The 18405-nt window shown below is 42.0% G+C and overlaps 1 protein-coding gene across 1 annotated transcript in view; it reads right to left on the reverse strand.

Annotated features, from left to right (window-relative positions):
- Positions 1 to 17701, reverse strand: part of SPIRE2 (spire type actin nucleation factor 2) — a 43365-nt gene extending 25664 nt beyond the window's left edge. Inside the window, exon 1 of the mRNA XM_072117409.1 lies at positions 17342 to 17701. Coding sequence (XP_071973510.1) covers positions 17342 to 17588 — 247 coding nt within the window. The 5' untranslated portion in view covers positions 17589 to 17701. The remainder of the gene's footprint in view (positions 1 to 17341) is intronic.
- Between the last annotated feature and the right edge of the window lie 704 nt (positions 17702 to 18405).

Below are 18405 nucleotides of genomic sequence, written 5' to 3' on the forward strand. Positions count from 1 at the left end.
TATGGCATAACGGTACCACCCATATCCAATTGACGATAAAATATAACACTTGTTCAGTGTTAATAGAGACACTGCTGTGTTGCTTTGCGGCTGGTAGGTAGCCAACAAGTGGAAATCACAATAACCATGCAATAACTACATAACTCACAAAACTCTCCACACAACATTGGGTTCTTAAAAGTTTATTTGCATCAATTACTTACCTCATTTTAAATATCAGAATAAAAACTATATTTTATTGACACTTGGATATGGGTGGTACCGTTTGGCCATAGGCAATATTCTTTAAAAAAAAAAAAAATAACCCTGCTAAGTGTTTTTGTCCTTGAAGTTCTGTTCTTTACATGTGGTAACCAAGAAATTCTATATTTTCTTCTAAACATGTCAATAGAAGACATTACACAGATATATTTATTGGTGTGGAAATGCTATTTAAGAAGTACACCATCTGCTAGACTGAAAAAAGAAAGCTTGTTTATAGCTCTAATGACTGAAGTTCTCTGCATTAAACAACACCTAATACAAACATTATGCTTGCCTCTTGTTTGTTTCAAAATCTATCTAAATACATCATGTAAAGTTAAACATCCTATACAAACATGACAATGTTGCCAGATAAGACTGCTGTCCGAGCATCAATTATACTGTGTGTGTGTTCAGTATCAAGAGATTGCAGCAAAAGCCTCCATACAGAACATCAACCTACACATCAAGCTATTGCGTCCTACTCTGTAATAAAACTGTGCTACACGAATAATTGCTGCAAACCAGATTTTCTAGTGAGTAAGCAAAAAAAGTGCAATAGGAAGCCATTAACGTCATGGTAGACTGGTTGGTGCCTAATGTACGATTATGAATGTACTTCCAGAAAAGTTATCTTAAAGGGAACCCGTCACCAGATTTTTCACAAATACAGGTAGTGAACCTGTCCCATAGAGCCCTAGTAACTAACTGATACCTTTTCTTTTAGCTAAAAATTGTTCCCCTGAGATTCCCATATTTTACCTGAACTTTACCTGGTATCTAAGCATGGCTACAGCGAGTCAAAGTGGGTGTGGCCTCCTCATGCTGAATCCAGCAGCTTCTCCCCTTGCTATCTCTGTATGCAGCTGTTATGTCGGTGACCAGGGTGACATCATCACAGGTCCTATAGCTTTTGTAGCATTAGAAAACTGTACATCAAGTATATATCTCATGAAATCACAGCATATTGTATCACATGAAATCACAGCAGCCTACATGGAGAGGAGTAGAATTCAATGATAGCTACAGCGATTGTTTTATGTAGTCAGATATGTATATGGGGTACAGTTTGTAATGTCAGTAATATTAAGTAGCTTAAGGAACTGTGTTGGTGTCACCCTGGTCACATGACATTATGCTACGCCTCCTCGACTGGCTCCAAAGATGCAAAGATACCAGGCAAGATTATAACTCTGATTTTATGGGGATCTGAGGGAAACTATTATTAGCTAAAACAGGGTGTCCGATAGTTACTAGGGCTCTAAAGAAACCTGTCACTACCCGTATTTGTGAAAAACATGGTGACAGGTTCCCTTTAAAGGGGTTGGCCACTTTACCTCATGTTTTTTGTAATATGTGTGTAAGAAAGGGGATAGGATATCAGCCATTTTATCAATATACATCTATTAACGGTTCTGCAAAGTTCCAGAGGTCAAGTCAGTCCAGGAAGTCAACCCAGGAAACAGAGGCGTCTGAGGCAAGCTGCCTTGACACCTTGGCCTACAGGAGACGAGATCCATAGCAGAGCTCCACCACAAGGACATTGCTCCACACTACACTACTCTTAGACAAGCCTGAAGCTACTTACCAGGCTGCATGCACACCTTCCTGAGGACCTGTGCTCCAACCCGCTACCTCCATGCAGCTGAAGTTTTGCTGCTGTTATGGCCATTGCCTATAGCCAATAAAGAAACGTTATGCTTCACCAACGTGCCTCTGAGTGAACCCTCAATTAGGCTGTATACCATCAAGGGTGTCCCATCCTTCTCTCCACACCAAGAAGAAAGCTACTCTGTGAGTCTTTCCGTCTATTTTCTTGCACATATCACCTGCTGGAGACCAGCCAGGTTGGGGATGAGGCCTTTGTTCCTGATACCAAGCCTTGTGATCATTGTCGTGCGCTAGGCCGCACTAGCCAGCAACTCCAGTATTCGGGACCCCGGCTTACTCCAGCCATCCAAAAAGTAGGGGTTGTTGCAATTGTTCATGGACAGATAGAAATCACATGACATGAAATCTGCAGCCATTTTATGGTCAGAAATGTCTGGCTGGTGAGGTAAAAGAGGTGCATAACTTTGAAAAGATGTATATCAGTAAATTACCTAATATCCTGTCCCCCAATACTTACACAAACATTACAAAAACAGGAGGTAATGTGGCCAACACTATTAGGCCCGTTCCACACTTGCGAGTGTGATGCGATGAACTCGCCTCACACTCGCAACGCATGCTGCCGGGAATGCATGGCCCGAACGCTGCACTGCGGGAGTGAACTCAGCATGTCAGTTCACTCCCGCGGTGCTGCATTCGGGCCGTGCGTTCCCGGCAGCATGCGTTGCGAGTGTGATGCGAGTTCATCGCATCACACTCGCAAGTGTGGAACGGGCCTCAAGCTTCCCTATTACAATGACCCGCGGGGACATGCAGAGGTGCTTAAAAGTTTATTACACCTTCAGAATTTTCAATATTTGTGTGCAAACTTAACAGTATAACACTACACAAGATGTTTACACAAGCCCTATAGAGAACAAAATCAAACAAATGAGCCAAACATATTGTATTCCGTCATTTATTTAGTATGAAATGTCTGAGAGTTAAAAGTATGTGAACCCTTACCATTGGTAGATAATTTGATGATGAAATTAAAGGTGTTTCAGATAACAGGATGACAATCTCAGGAGGATATCTGTCCTTAGATGAAAACGTATTGCTCATTAGGTGGAACATGTCATGATTACACAGCTTTTAGCTGTATGTCATTCACCTATTTGATCATTACAGGCGTCCTGTGGATGAGTAACCTGAATATTTTTATAATCGCAGTATTATGTATTGTTGTGACACATGACTAATGCGAGTGCTATGATACTCTGTGTATGCACTCGTACAGTCATTCAGTCATGTATAATAGAAGTGAGTAAGTAGTGACGGATACGGAACCACCTAAATTAAACAAATCCCAATTCATATATTTAGTCCTATTCCCCCCACCCCAAAAGTTATATCTATGATAAGAATTAGTCTCTTTATGGGATCTGCTTGAATGCAATATTTTTATGGCTTTAAGTACATTGTCCATTTCCTTGTTTGATAACATTTTATGGCTTTGTGTACCGTGAAGGTCTGAGATTATGTTTTTAAAGTAATACATTAGCTTTTTTTTTTTTGCATTTCCGGGACATCATAATGCTACTGATTCTGGAATGATCCTAAGATCTCCACTTTTTCTAACATTAATAAGCCTGCTTTTCTCTAGAATAGAGCTTTGGTTGTGAAACTTGTTGCTCTACAAGACATCATTTATCATGGCTGCTCAGACTGGCAGATAAATAAGCAGCCCCCCAAAGAAACGCTCCTGACTAGAAAGGCACTTGTTCTTTATTCATGGAGACTATAATGGTATAGTCATTGGGGCATATTTATCAGGACCTCTGCGCACCGCCACTGGCACAGAGGCCCTGAAATAATCGCAAATGCTAGCTTATTGCTAGCTTTTGCGATTATTTTCCCCAATCCGCCACCTTCACGCCAGTGGGGCGTGAAGGGGCGTGAAGGGGGGGCGCGGCCGGCCGAGCGGGGGGCGCGGCCGGACGGGAGAGGGCCGGCGCGGGGCGTTACTGTCCCCGCGCCTGCGCACTCGCTGCTGCCGGCGACTTTTATCCTGGCGTAGGATAAACGCTACGCAACTGGCAGCCCGATACATGAAGAGGCAGAAGCCTCTTCATGTATCGGGCTGCGAATTTGCAGCGGCGGAGCTATCATACGCTGGCGCACGAGCGCCAGCGTATGATAAATATCCCCCTTTAACTGTATGCTACATGGTTTTTGTCATACTCTATTTGCAATCTATTATGTCTAAAAGAAAACACCTAATGAATTTTTCAGCAGTCATACAAGTTTTAGCATCTCATTAAATCAGGAAATAAAAACTTAGAATGAACAATTAAACAAACCTAGAGAGTAACACAGCATACATGTGCCAAAGAGATTCATTCCTCAGGCTAATTCCAATGTAAGTGAGGTTCTCCATAGGAATCCCTGCATTAATATCCAATATTAATATATACATAACTTACATCTTCACTGCAGGTAAATCTGTTCACTCACCGAGCCCTTGAATTTATAATCCATAGGAGGCAGTTATTGGCCACAATCATTAAGAAAACAGACAAGGTAGGAATGTATTTCCCTTTAAGGATATACTTTAATAATTGGTAAAATTTATGATAACATTACTTGTTGAACTATGTGTAGGTGAAAAAAAGTCACAAAATGTGGTTTTAGGAATATAATTTGTGATATATAATGTCACGGCGAGAACGCCGCCGCCTCTTCACGTGACGTGGGGGGCAACTGTACGGGTTAATTTAGCCTACTCAAACTTGCGCTCACCTTTCTCTCAGGACCCAAGTTGAGAATTAATCACACCTCATACAGATCCAGCACCAGATCCGCTGCCACCACTTTATACTGGGATCAATAAGTTTCCCACTCTACATCAACTCTTGCTCTCAAGCAGTCACTTTGTCACACCACTAGACTTGCACACTCAGCACTTTAGCAGTAACACAGCTAACCACACTTCACAAGGCTATGAGTTCGCAGAGTATACAGGGACCAAAATTAAAGTGAAAAGCTTTAATTACAAAAAGTTGATCAGTGCATAAAAAAGATATTAAAAACAACAGAATTACAAAATGAAATGACACACAACACGGCAAAACAGTTATAAAATAAAAGGGAGAAAAATAACAGAAACTTACAACTTATAGTAAATCCTAATTCCCTGGAGGTGGGAGAAATAAGAAACACACTCAACCAGTCAACCAGCACCCAAAATGTGAACACGGTTTCCTGTATTTCATATTGTTTTATATCTTCTCAGTTTGGTTCAGGTTTCAAAACCTCCCCTTCATTAATTAGTCCAGAAGGTCATTCAGGATTGGGCAAAGTGTTAATGAGGGGGGAGAGTCCAGGAATATTTAACCCCTTAACGCTCTGCGCCGTAGCTCTATGGCGCAGAGGTACAGGGAATGTGGGAAGAGGGCTCACGGGCTGAGTCCTCTTCATACAAAGGTGGGGGTTGTTGCATATTGCAGCAAACCGCCACCGCTAATAACCGCGGTTGGTGCTTGCACCGATTGCGGCTATTAACCTTTTAACCTATTAACCTATTACCTTTTATTAACCATCTTTATTCCGAACGCCGCACCCCCGAACGTCATCGGGGGGCGGCGATTGGTTGCCATGGTAGCCCCGGGTCTTCGTTTGACCCGAGGCTTAATGGCTTCTGCTGATTCATTACAATGAGCCAGTGGCTCATTGTAATGAATCATGTGCAAAAATGCCATATATTGCAATACAGAAGTATTGCAGTATATGGTAGGAATGATCTCACTATCTAGGGTTAATGTACCCTAGATGGTCTAAGAATCAGTGAAAAAAAAAGTTTAAAAAATTAATAAAATATTAAAAATTCAAATCACTCCCCTTTCGCTAGAACTGATATAAACATAATAAACAGTAAAAATCATAGACACATTAGGTATCGCCGCGTCCCAAAATGCCCGATCTATCAAAATATAAAAACGGTTATAGCCGGATGTTGTAAAAGAGGCATGGACACTTCAATGGATGCCATATATTTCAACAAAGTTTGTAATTGCCCAATAGTTCAACAAATCTTGCACATTCAAGAATATATCACATGTACTACAGAAGTAAACTTTCCTAAAGTGAATTCCTACAGCACAATGCACATTTAGGGGGGATTAAGACTGACATGGGCCTGGGGCTGTATGACTATTATAGCCCCTACAAGTCTGGAATCACTTCCTACATGTGGTACTAGTATCCAGCTTCTTTGGGAATGGAGGATGTGCCCCATCTGAGTTCTTCAATCTGCAGTTTTGGGACATTAAATACTCTTGCACACAAAAGCCATTTAGAGTAGGAAAACATGTACAAGATTTCATGGGCGAAGTTTCGTCTGAGTTTAAAATTTGGTGGTTGTTATGGGTGGCCTTGGGCTCACTAGAAGGCTTGGGCACTGGACTACTACTGGATTTTATCATCCACTACTGTCAGGGCTGGCGCCAGCATTAGGGATCCCCACATAAGGCTTTATTTAATGAATCCATAGCGGGTAAAGGGGGGGCTTTTGGGATTATAAACTAGGGAATATTTTAGGGAAAAGGAGAATGTTTTAGTTTCTGATTTTTTTTTTAATGCCACCACGTGAGATCACTGTAAAGGGGACTTCTAAGGCTCTGTCGCCCAGGGGTCTACTAAAACCTAGAGCCGACATTCTATAATGTGGCACAGGTACTTTCAGTACTTTCTCTAGAGCCTGTGACCTGGATATGTCTCCTACCTAAAACTATGGCTGTAGTAACGTAAATGCAGCCCATTACAACTAGTAGGGAACTTTCAGTTCCCCGTTGGAGTCTTTTTTTAATACTTAATTATACATTTGCATTATATAGTAATTAAGTTAATTATGTATTGCCTACCACTTGCTGTTTTCAGTTGCACCATTCTGTGTATAAGTGACACATTCTGTTTGTAAAACTGGAAATATTAGGACTCCGAATCACATGCCAAGGCCTCTTAGAAGTTAATGGAGCAGAATATCAAAGAGAAGTAATACAATACATGGTTCAGTAACCAAAACAGGTGCAGGACAATGAATACAATGTACAGAATAGCCATGCTCTGTCCACTGCCACCATAGGTGCTTTAAAATCACAGCATCTGCATCTAGTGATTTCTTTCGTCACAGGATTCATAAGGCTAAATCGATTATATGCATCCTATCTGTGTGCGGAGGAGGTTAGGTATCCTGAAGCTGTTTCAGAACAAAAAGTCAAAGACTGGTATCCCAGGGAGAATGTGCAAAAGTCATTCTACAACAATTTGAGAGATAATCATAATTGGTATACCATATATACTCAAGTATAAGCCGAGGTACCCAATTTTACCACAAAAAAATGGAAAAACCTATTGACTCGAGTATACGCCTAAGGTGGGAAAAGCATTGGTCACAGACTCCACCCCATGTACCCAGTATATAAACAGCCAGCCCATGCCCCATTATATAGCATGCCAGTCCATGCCCCAGTATATAGCCAGACAGCCCATGCCCCATTATATAGCCTGCCAGCCCATGCCCCAGTATTTAGCCTGCAGGCCCCTAGTATATAAGCCAACCAGTCCCCAGCTAGATAACCCATAGAATATAGCAAGCCAATAGTATATAGTCAGCCAGTATACTGTATATACTGTATAATTCCGGTTTGTTTTTTTCTGCACATTTTTTGTTCTGAAAACTCGCCTTATACTCATGTATATACAGTACTAGGCTAAAGAGTCATATATTTACTAAGCTATTTCCATAGGCTAATTTAAAGAAATATAAAAAGTTACTTTTTAGGGAATACATTAGCTCTGTCTCTCATGCATTTCCGCTGACAGCTTATTAGGGGAATACAGGGAAGACAATGGGAAACATTTAACTACCTGTCCGCTGGAGTTCACAGCATTGTCAATTGAGAATGCACTGTGCTGTGATTCATTAAGATTGTGAGCCCGCTATCGTCTATGTGTCACTTCCCCCCTCAGGTCTGACAGAGTTCACCATCTTTTTAGTGGTACATGTATGTGCTTGAGCTTATGACACAATATGAAAGTTAAACCTCGCGCTCAGGATCAGTTAGATCGTCCAACAGCATGCCCCCTAAACCGTGTCGCATATTGTTTATATTGTGACACACAGCCTTAATGTATTTGCCACACAGTAAGTAAACTAATAAGCGTCAGAAATGTCAAACCACATTCATGAAGTACCTTATATACTCGAGTATAAGCCTAGTTTTTCAGCACAAAAAATGTGCTGAAAACCCCAAACTCGGCTTATACTCGAGTCAAACAAATAAATATATCTAAACTCACCTTTCTGGCGACCCCTGTATATCTTCTGTGCGATCTGTCCGGCAGCGGCGGCAGGCTATATACACTGGGGCAGAGTCTGGCGGGCTATATACACTGGGGCAGGGGCTGGCAGGCTATATACACTGGGGCAGGGGCTGGCAGGCTATATACACTGGGGCAGGGGCTGGCAGGCTATATACACTGGGGCAGGGGCTGGCAGGCTATATACACTGGGGCAGGGGCTGGCAGGCTATATACACTGGGGCAGGGTCTGGCGGGCTATATACACTGGGGCAGGGTCTTGCGGGCTATATACACTGGGGCAGGGTCTGGCGGGCTATATACACTGGGGCAGGGTCTGGCGGGCTATATACACTGGGGCAGGGTCTGGCGGGCTATATACACTGGGGCAGGGTCTGGCAGGCTATATACACTGGGGCAGGGTCTGGTGGCTATATACACGGGGGCAGGGTCTGGCAGGCTATATACACTGGGGCAGGGTCTGGCGGGCTATATACACTGGGGCAGGGGCTGGCTGGCTATATACACTAGGGCAGGGGCTGGCTGGCTATATACTGGGGAGGCTGTGACCAATGCATTTCCCACCCTCGGCTTATACTCGAGTCAATAGGTTTTCCCAGTATTTTGTGGTAAAATTAGGGGCCTCGGCTTATACTCGGGTCGGCTTATACTCGAGTATATACGGTAGTTTAGAAGTTGGTAGACCTGCTTATTGTTGGTCCAATTTTGCGCCAAATATAGTGCCAAATATCGCGCCAAAAAGTAATTAAAAAAAGTAAGCAATGATGACTGTCGTGGCTTCATATAGATCAATCTATCTATATAACTATATTCAGCCCTGTTTTTATTGCAAAAGCCAAGAAAGAAGTTATGTGCTGTACTTTGCTAGCTCAGCACTTGAATGTTAGAGTCAGTAGAAATTTACAATTTGCTGAGTGGAATTTATCTGATTATTATCTCCTTATTACAGTTCACCTGGGAAGGAAGCACTGCTAAACATTGTGCTTCCCTCATATACTGTTAAATCCGAAATACTGGGGGGATTTAATTTAGGCAGGCATTTTGAACAGTAGATCCGGGTAGTGCACCAGAATGAATCTCAGCCAGGCCAGACCTGGTGGAGACTTCAGATATCTCGCGTGCGACACAATCCCCTTCTAAATACCTGTCCCAGCCGTGCAATCCCCGAAAACATCAGTAGGTCAGACGAAAATGCGATCCGTGGATCCTTAGTAAATAAGCCCAAATATGTGTATCTGTTCACCTTTTAACTTAGGTATATGTACCTCAACCATCAAGCCAAAGCAACCACCTCACACAGCATTTGAAATGTACGTAAAAGGTTCCAAAGAAGAAAAAACATCCAGCACTTTTACAGAGCAGTCAACCACACATAGAATTATTACAGGAATGTCTGTTATGTTTATGCTAAATAAAAGCTGGTTTATTGAAGCTCACATAGCATTAAAAACGTCCTATATAACACATTTCGGGCAGACTTCCCTTCCTCAGGCTGTCTATAGTTTCTATTTATTACATAAAAGTTCTCTGCTCTGAGAAAACTTCAGAAAAGGCTAAAGAGTGCAATGGACAAATCATTTGACCAGATACAGTGGATACATTCTAGCTTTCAGGATGTCAAGAGAAAGAAAAAAAGTTGTCATCACATCATGGCCCAATGGGGAGCTAATGGCTCCTGCTTCACCACTGCATTAACTTCTCTCTACGTCCATAAAAGCAGGAGCAGATGTTATATAAAGCACTAGCTGTAGATACCGGCACTGCCCGGGATAGAAAATAACTGCTCATAGCTATAACAAAATAGAATGGGTTTTATTTTATTTTTAATTTTATATGTATCTATTTCTCTATCTCCAACTGTCTCTCTCTCTCTCTCTCTCTCTCTCTCTGACTCACTAACCATCTCTGTCACTGTCCGTCTCTGTTTCTGTCTCTTTGAGTGACTATCTCTGACTGCCTCTTTCAGTGACTATCCCTGACCTTCTATTTCAGTGACTGTCTCTGACCGTCTCTTTCGGTGACTGTATCTCACCATCTCTTTCGGTGACTGTCTCTCACCATCTCTTTCAGTGACTGTCTCTCACAGTCTCTTTCAGTGAGTGCCTCTGACCGTCTCTTCCAGTGACCTGAGTCACAGAGAGCGACTATGCAAAATTTGGTGATTCTAAACACGGCGGTGCAGATTCCTATAGTGGACATACGTACATACATACATACACACCCACACACATACAATCAGCTTTATATATTAGATTTTACCACACACGTCAGTTGCTATATAGTACTATAGATGCTATGGGGTCCCTGGTACAAGGCCTTAGTTACTATGACATGCAAGTTGGGCAATATCACAAAGTCCCCTTTTTCAGAAGTACAGTGCAACATCAGCAAACAGTTAAGAATCTTCTAGTCCAAGGTTTCGCTTTTAAGCATAAAGCAAAAAGATATTGGAGTGTGGGTATAGGGGAAGAAATTCCCCACCAAAAAAAATCCTTTTTAAAGTATAATAGACAATTAGGGCACTTTCTTATATTTGTGATCTTTAAATTTCAGTTGTTCTCTCCTTTTCTCTTATAATTAATATTTTTTCAATATTTTGATGTGATTTGCACTAGTGCCATGTGATGATGAACTTGTATATTTGTCCTCAGTACCCAGTTCCTTGGGTGTGGCTATAATCCCTCTGTTTATATTCCCAGCCAGACCAGAAGTGGTGGGGATTAGATGGAATTAATCCCATTTTCAATGCCTACTGTCAAGTATAACTCTGGGGAAAGTACCTCTTTAACGAATTAGGAGAATATGCTGATGGAGGACAATTTACAGAAACAGTCATTATATTTAGCATAAGATTTTATACTGAAAACTCCAGGCTAATGCATTTGTCTAACATTAGAAATTGTATTTTTAGAATGTGTTTAGTGCAAGGCTTGGTGTGTGCCAAGGGCAATGGCCTTTTACCTTGCACAGATGGAAAGTTTATTTTTAACAACAAAAAGAAAAATGTTTGAGGAAAGGAAGAGGGTGAAGTTTGCCATGTAATAGGATTGTCCACTAGTGTGTGAAGTTCAACTGGTATTTCAATAATGTACAGAATTTCTTAAGACAGAAGAAGTCAGTTATGCCGTTAAAGGGAGTCTACCACCTCCACCAAGCGTTATAATCTGCTGATGACGAGCTGTACAGAGGGGTTTCCACACTCCTTTATTATTTCTGTAAATTATCCCATTTTCAAGATATTCCCTGTTTCATCTACGTGCTAATGAGGAAACTAGTACAGCAAGGTCATGCCCTAGCAGCTGGACCACTGCTATTAGTGCCTAAATCACCTTCTTCTTCCAGTGTCATCCCATGCTTCTTACACTTAGGGGAGAAGGCAGACTCCCTTTAAAATAATTGTATGTCTTGTCATTTTGGGGCCTCACCATCCTATTATTAATATAGGATGGGTTTAGAGATGGAGTTTACCACACAAAAAACATGGAAAAAGTCATGTGTTATTAATCTCTTAGCGCTCCACGCCATCCTATTACGGTGTGCAGCTGCTAATAATGTATGAAGAGTGTTCACACGGTCATACAGATGTGAAGTTTGCTGCATATTGCAGCATACACCCACCCATAATACCCACGATCGGTGCTGGCACTGATTGTGGGTGTTAAATAATTGACTGCCCATGGGCATCTCTCCATGTGACGACATATGCAAAAATGCCATATACTATTGCAGTATATGGTAGGGCAGTCAGACTATCTAGGGAAAAAATTGTATTAACGTATTAAAAAACTTAAAAATACTAATCACCCCACTTTCCCTAGAACTGATATAAAACTAGACTAGTGAAAATAACAAACATGTTACGTGTCACCACGTCCCAAAATGCCCTAGCTATCAAAATATAAAAACGGTAATTCCAGGCAGTGCACCCCATAACTAGAGTAGAACCCAAATGTCCAAAATAATATTTTTATGCCATTTTACAAATGTAATATTTAATAAAAAGTGATGCACAGGTAGCAGTGAAAATTTAAGCTCATCTTCCAAAAATATTGTCTTACAGCTCCGTACACTAAAGTATGAAGAGTTATTAGCATTAGAAGATGGTGTAAAGAAAAATTGTTTTCATACACGCTTTAATTTTTGAAAATATATTCAAATACAATAAAACCTATATAAATGTTGTATCACCATGATAGTACTGAAACAAAGAATAATGTACACATATCATTTAGAGCGCACAGTGAAAGTCATAAAAACTGAACCCACAAGAAAGTGACACAAATAGGCTTTTTACCGATTTCCCCACATTTGGATTTTTTTTCAGCTTCCCAGTACACAGCAGCAACAATGTCACTGAGAAGCAAAATTTGTTACACAGAAAATAAGCCCTCACACAGCTCTGTTAACTGTAGATTTTTGAAGGTGGGAACAAAACGCTGCACCGCAAAGGGGTTAAAAAATATTCCTAGAACTGTTTCTATGGAAAATGCATCATCACAGTTTTACAGCCATTTCCATGTACATTTTCAAGCACAAGACCCTGTATACAATGAGGGCTAAAGAAAAATGCAGCATTCTCTAAAGTCACAGAATTGTAACCATAAAATATTGAAAATGCCATTCACTCCCATGTGAAATATTTCTAATTCTTTATTGTTAGTGCTAAGCCTCACCAGTGCCTCTTGGGTCCCCTACTTTTGGCAGCTATCTTGTGCAGTAGTAGTTCCAGTGATCCAGTACTGGATTGGTTGTACTTTGAGCAGATACACATAGACTCCCATACATGCATGTTCAACCTGGCCCAGAAGTACAAGTGTTTAATAGCAACTCTGGCAAAAGGATCAGGCAGCTAAAAACCCAAAAGCCATTTCATTATCTCCCTCAACATCAGAAGTTTACAAGCTCCATATACACATTACAACATAGGTTGATCCCATCAAGGTGTTGCACAATGTGTATGACCTGTTTAAGGTTGGATTAAAGGGAACCTGTCACTAGGGACCTCATTTTCACTAAAGACAGGTTACAGAAGCCCATCACACCCGCAGTGCAAATATGCCTTTCTGCTTTCTCTAAGCATTTGCATTACAATATAATTGTGTGTTATAACTTACCTTGCACCCTGACAGAATCCTCTGTGTAGTCCAAGGGGCTGGGGTTTGGTTTGGATTAATTTAAAAAAACAACATATGACTTATCCATGATGCTCTCAGCCCCCGCCTTTGTATACCTTCCTGTACAGCTCCTTCCTCCTGCTCCTTCACAGAGGTTACATGCTGGTGAGCTGACATCAGTGGAAGAGGGAGGAGCTGTACAGGAGCACAAAGGTGGGGTGAGGAGTGAGCAGCACAGACAAGTCATGTGGTGTTTTTAGAAATGCATCCAAACCAAAGCCCAAACCCTGGGGCTACACAGAGGATTATATCAGGGTGCAAGGTAAGTTATAACAAACAATTATATAAAAGGCATATGTGCAATGCAGCTGTAATGGGCTTCTGTAACCTGTGTTTGGTAAAAATGAGGCCCCTGTGACAGGCTCCCTTTAAAAAATGAGGCAGACATGACATTAGTCAACAGGGGTCTATATGAACAGGAGTATATCTGGGTTTTTTATCATCTTTCATAAAACGGCTTTCATGTAACACAAATCGGGGGGGGGGGGGAGGGGGACAGCGGACGTTCCGACTGATTCGAACTAAGCGAAGGATTTAACTTCGAAATTGTGTCACAAGCTAAGCACTTACATGCACCGGGAAGAATATGGTGAACTCCGGTGGACCTGAGCAGGGAGGCAACACATGCAGGATATCGAGCGCCCGATCTTAGTGAATCGCGGCAGAGTTCATCCTCGTCGGACATTCTGGATCGGGGATCGCGCAGGGACCGGGTAAGTAAATGTGCCCCACAGTGTTATGCCTAAAAGAGGGACTGAGGGTGGGGAATGACACCTGGACACTCTTACTTTTTAGACTCTCTGGCCCACAATTATCACAACTAGTACAAGTGTGGAGTGTGCAGAGTGAGCCAGATTAAAGGGGACCTACCACCATGATTCTACCTATAAAGGTAGAACGGGTGGTAGGTGGATGAATGGGACGTGAGGATAGCCCTTTTTTGGGCTTATCCTCACGTCCCGGCTATCCTTTAGTAAACTTTAATGCCTGTATATGCAAATTTTTTTAAGCGGCTACTGGGGCGTGGAGTAGCCGGACATGAGGCTACCGTCGCAGCTACTTCGCGCCCCAGTAGCCTCGTTCCTCCGCCTACCATGTAATCTTCGGCGCGCAGCTCCTCGTAGCTGCGCGCTCTCGTCCGAGTACCAGGCATTCTGCGCATGCGCAGAACACAGGCCTAGGGTGCGCGGCCGTACCCCAGAGGTTAAAAAAATTTGCATATACAGGCATTAAAGTTTACTAAAGGATAGCCGTGACGTGAGGATTAGCCCAAAAAAGGGCTATCCTCATGTCTCATTCATCCACCTACCACCCATTCTACCTTTATAGGTAGGTCCCCTTTAATCCACACTGGCACACAGTCTTCATGCACTACTCTGGAAGTGGGCACCATTTTTTTGATGCACCTTAATATAATGATGCAGAATTGTGGCGCACATCAGTAATAAATGTGGCACAAACTCTGACTAAGCACTAACACATTTCTTTAGGTGAACATTTTTTTTCTGTATTGTCGGACACTGTGCAGTCGTGACACAAAACTGGCGCAGATACTTTATAAATACATGTGCAAGCAGTGTGCACGTTCTTTTCAGTGCAAAGTCAGAAAACTGGCGGAAACATTTTATGTGGGTCTCTGGGTTATTCAAAGACCCTCTGACATGACGCTCAGTATAATAATGTATTACTTTTGAAGGGTGTGTTTTTTATGCTTTAGTTACATAAATAGGAAACCTCTGAACAGAAAGCAGAATCTGAACTAGATTTTAATTGCAAACCAAACGAACACAGACTGTTCTGACATCTCTATTCTGGTTAAGTAGCACATAATGGACATTCCCTGACACATACGCAGAGAATCGCTGTGCTGAATGCTCGGATGATATAGTCAGCCTCCCTGCTGTGAGCTGTACATTACATTAAATGATAGGTTTGGATCTCATTCACTGCAATAACAGCACTGTGGCATTAGCCGCTCGCCCTCTGCAAAGTATGACATACATCTGTCTCTCGTTGGGTGCTGATGTGCACATTGCAGAGGGAGGTGGGGGATGTGAAGCTGATGCTGCTGCATGGCGCAGGCTGCAGATTGTAAACAATGGGCAGGTGCGGAGCTGTCATCTTGGCACCAATAACCACAAACAACAATGTACAAAGCACTGAGGCACAGGGTCCCTGGCATAGATTTCTAGCTCTTGCCCACGTTGGTGTAACTGAATATAACCCACTGGTTACCAGGCATTCCTATACTGCAGTAATATGATATGGGCATCACAGGGGAGTTTCGATTGCCTCATGTTTATATGGGGGTCATTAACCTCATTAAAACAAAGCTACAATAAAGTAACACTATACACATATATAGAATAACCCTGCTGCAAGATTTAAAGCAGAATTCAAGGGGTGATGAGAGAATTGTGTGAAAGAGAAAGTAGTTATCTGCATTCATGATGCAAGAAGTTTCCTTCATGACCATAAATCACTCTGATTCATGGCTGCAGCTATACATAGAGACCAAAGAACAAGCAACTGGAAAGAGCAGGATGATGATACACTGACACCTATTGTGTATCACTAACCATAATGATTTCCACATTACCATCCAGTACAAGTTTTACAACCTTTGGGGAATTACAAGTAATTGTAACTGCTTTGTTTTTTTTTTTTTTGTCAACCAGAGTGGAGAGCAGCTACAATGAGTGTCAATTGCTCTGGATGAACACAAGTTTTGATGTCTTAAACAAGCCACCAGTTGACTTAAATGGGAACCTTGTAAACAATATACCAATGGTGCCACTGTAAATAGATTTGCAGCTGGGCTCCCTAACAGGGAGATCACTGGAATACCAACGGGACACCATGTCATAAGGGTTTTACTGGCAGACCATCCAATAAAAAATACTCTTATTCAGACTATCACAATAATCTTCAGCCCCTTTAACATATTCCAATATTATGACCTGAAATAATAAGTTCCATTTGTTGTTAACTCCATGGGAATTCACTGCAATAGGGTTACATGCAATCCTATATAAAACCAGTGATAACACATTGCATGGATCATTATGAGTTATGCCAAATGACAAAATGAGCTTTGCTGCATCAGTACAGACATGTCTGATCTTTTCATGTCCATTGGATTTTAGTGCAGTTTCTCTGGCCCTTTCTTTCCAGCCTCTCATTGCTCTTCATCTTTTCTTAGAAATCAATATGACCTTGTACTATTACTACTCTCAGCATTCTCTCCAGTGCTTCACAATCCTCACTGTTTTCAATTTAGCTAATGGTGAACTGCCTGCTTTGTAGAGAATCTGGCCACAGAAGTACACAGATATCAGATGGCCCATACTGAGCTCTTTTTTACTGGGGTGATCTGTACATGGTGGCCAATGGACCAGATCTTCTTTTACTCTTTCTTCAGGAGTTGTGGTGAATAGCTGTAGTGAACCTGCCTTGCTGGCCAGATATGATAGTAGTGAGCCTGCTCCCATACCACACACAGCTATCATGGATGGACATTCTGTACCCACATGTTTGGACCTGGTGGTGTCCCAAAAGGTCCCAGCCCCATCAGAACAGTGGGAGCTTATTATTTGATGTTAGAGACTTATTGTAGAAATGATGCATTACAATTATATATATTATGAAAGAGCTATCACTTCGCATCTATAGCAAGGGAATTATCAGTGTCAATGGTCACTGTAATCCATATAAAATGCATTCTGCCCTCTGTTCTGGTGTCTGGTTGACTTTTAGAAAGTTCTGGGCTATTCCCTCTATTACAGACAATACATCAGCAGTAGCCAGTGTCTATGTATATACCGCAGCTCACTGCTATGGGTTCCTTCCTATATGCTGACTATATGCTATCTAATGTACACATTACATCTGCATTATCCTCCCTTCACACTTGTAATTGGGTACAATGACCATAAGCAGGGGGTGTCACTCACCGGCGGTGCCCCCGTTCTCCGGTACCACAGTGACCGTCCCATCCCGGTGAAGCAGCAGAGATGAGGGGTCTCGTATCCTGGTCCAAGGTGCCAGGGCTCCCTCTGCAAGTCCCCGGGCACACTGGTAACACACGGCCCACGCCTGCTCCTCATTGATGGGCTGCTCGTAGGATTTCAGCACCTCCTCCAGGGACAGCTCCCCGCGGCCCCCAGATGGCCCCCCGCCGCTAGTGTTAGCTTGGGCCATGCGGGCAGCTCCATCACCGGGCACACACCGGGCGCCTCTCCATCACACGGGCAGCCAGCCAGGGAGAGTCCGGTGCAGGGATGTGCTGGCACCGCCTCCTCCTAGCCCTCCTACCGGGCATTGTCATCAGCAGGGAGGGGTGAGAGCAGGCTACGAGAAGGGAGACCAGTGCACAGTGTGAATGTGTACATGTAGTTATGTCCACTGACTCGTCTGCATCTACATTTCTAATATCTATCTATCTATCTATCTATCTATCTATCTATCTATCTATCTATCTACATGTTTAATCACTATCTACCGAATATCTAATCAATATCTGTTGTCTATCTACATTTCAATTACTATCTATCTAATATCTAATCAATATCTGTTTACATATTTAATCACTATCTATTATCTATCTACATTTTAATTCTATCTAATATCTATCTATCTAATATATGTCTATTTTTCATTATTATGTCTATAATTAACTCACTTTCCATATTAAAACCCCTTAGGTACAACTCACAAACTGCGCCACTGTTTCCTTGGATGGTTCCTTCAAACTACCTGCACATATCATGTGCAGAATTCCGGTGTGGCATTTAATACCATAGCATTGAAGTGAATAGCATTACATTATAATCTCATTCACATAGTTGAGAAAAACTGCAGCAAAATCAAAGCCTAAAACGCATCAGAAACCAGAAGATTTTGGCTGGTTTCTGATGCATGTGTATTAGCTGTAGGGTTACTGCTGGGATAAATTCCACAGCCATTACCTAAAGTGGGAATGTATCCTTATAGGGACGAAAATTATCAAAAATAATAA

This window comes from Engystomops pustulosus, chromosome 7 (genome assembly GCF_040894005.1).
Source record: "Engystomops pustulosus chromosome 7, aEngPut4.maternal, whole genome shotgun sequence".
NCBI lineage: Eukaryota > Metazoa > Chordata > Amphibia > Anura > Leptodactylidae > Engystomops > Engystomops pustulosus.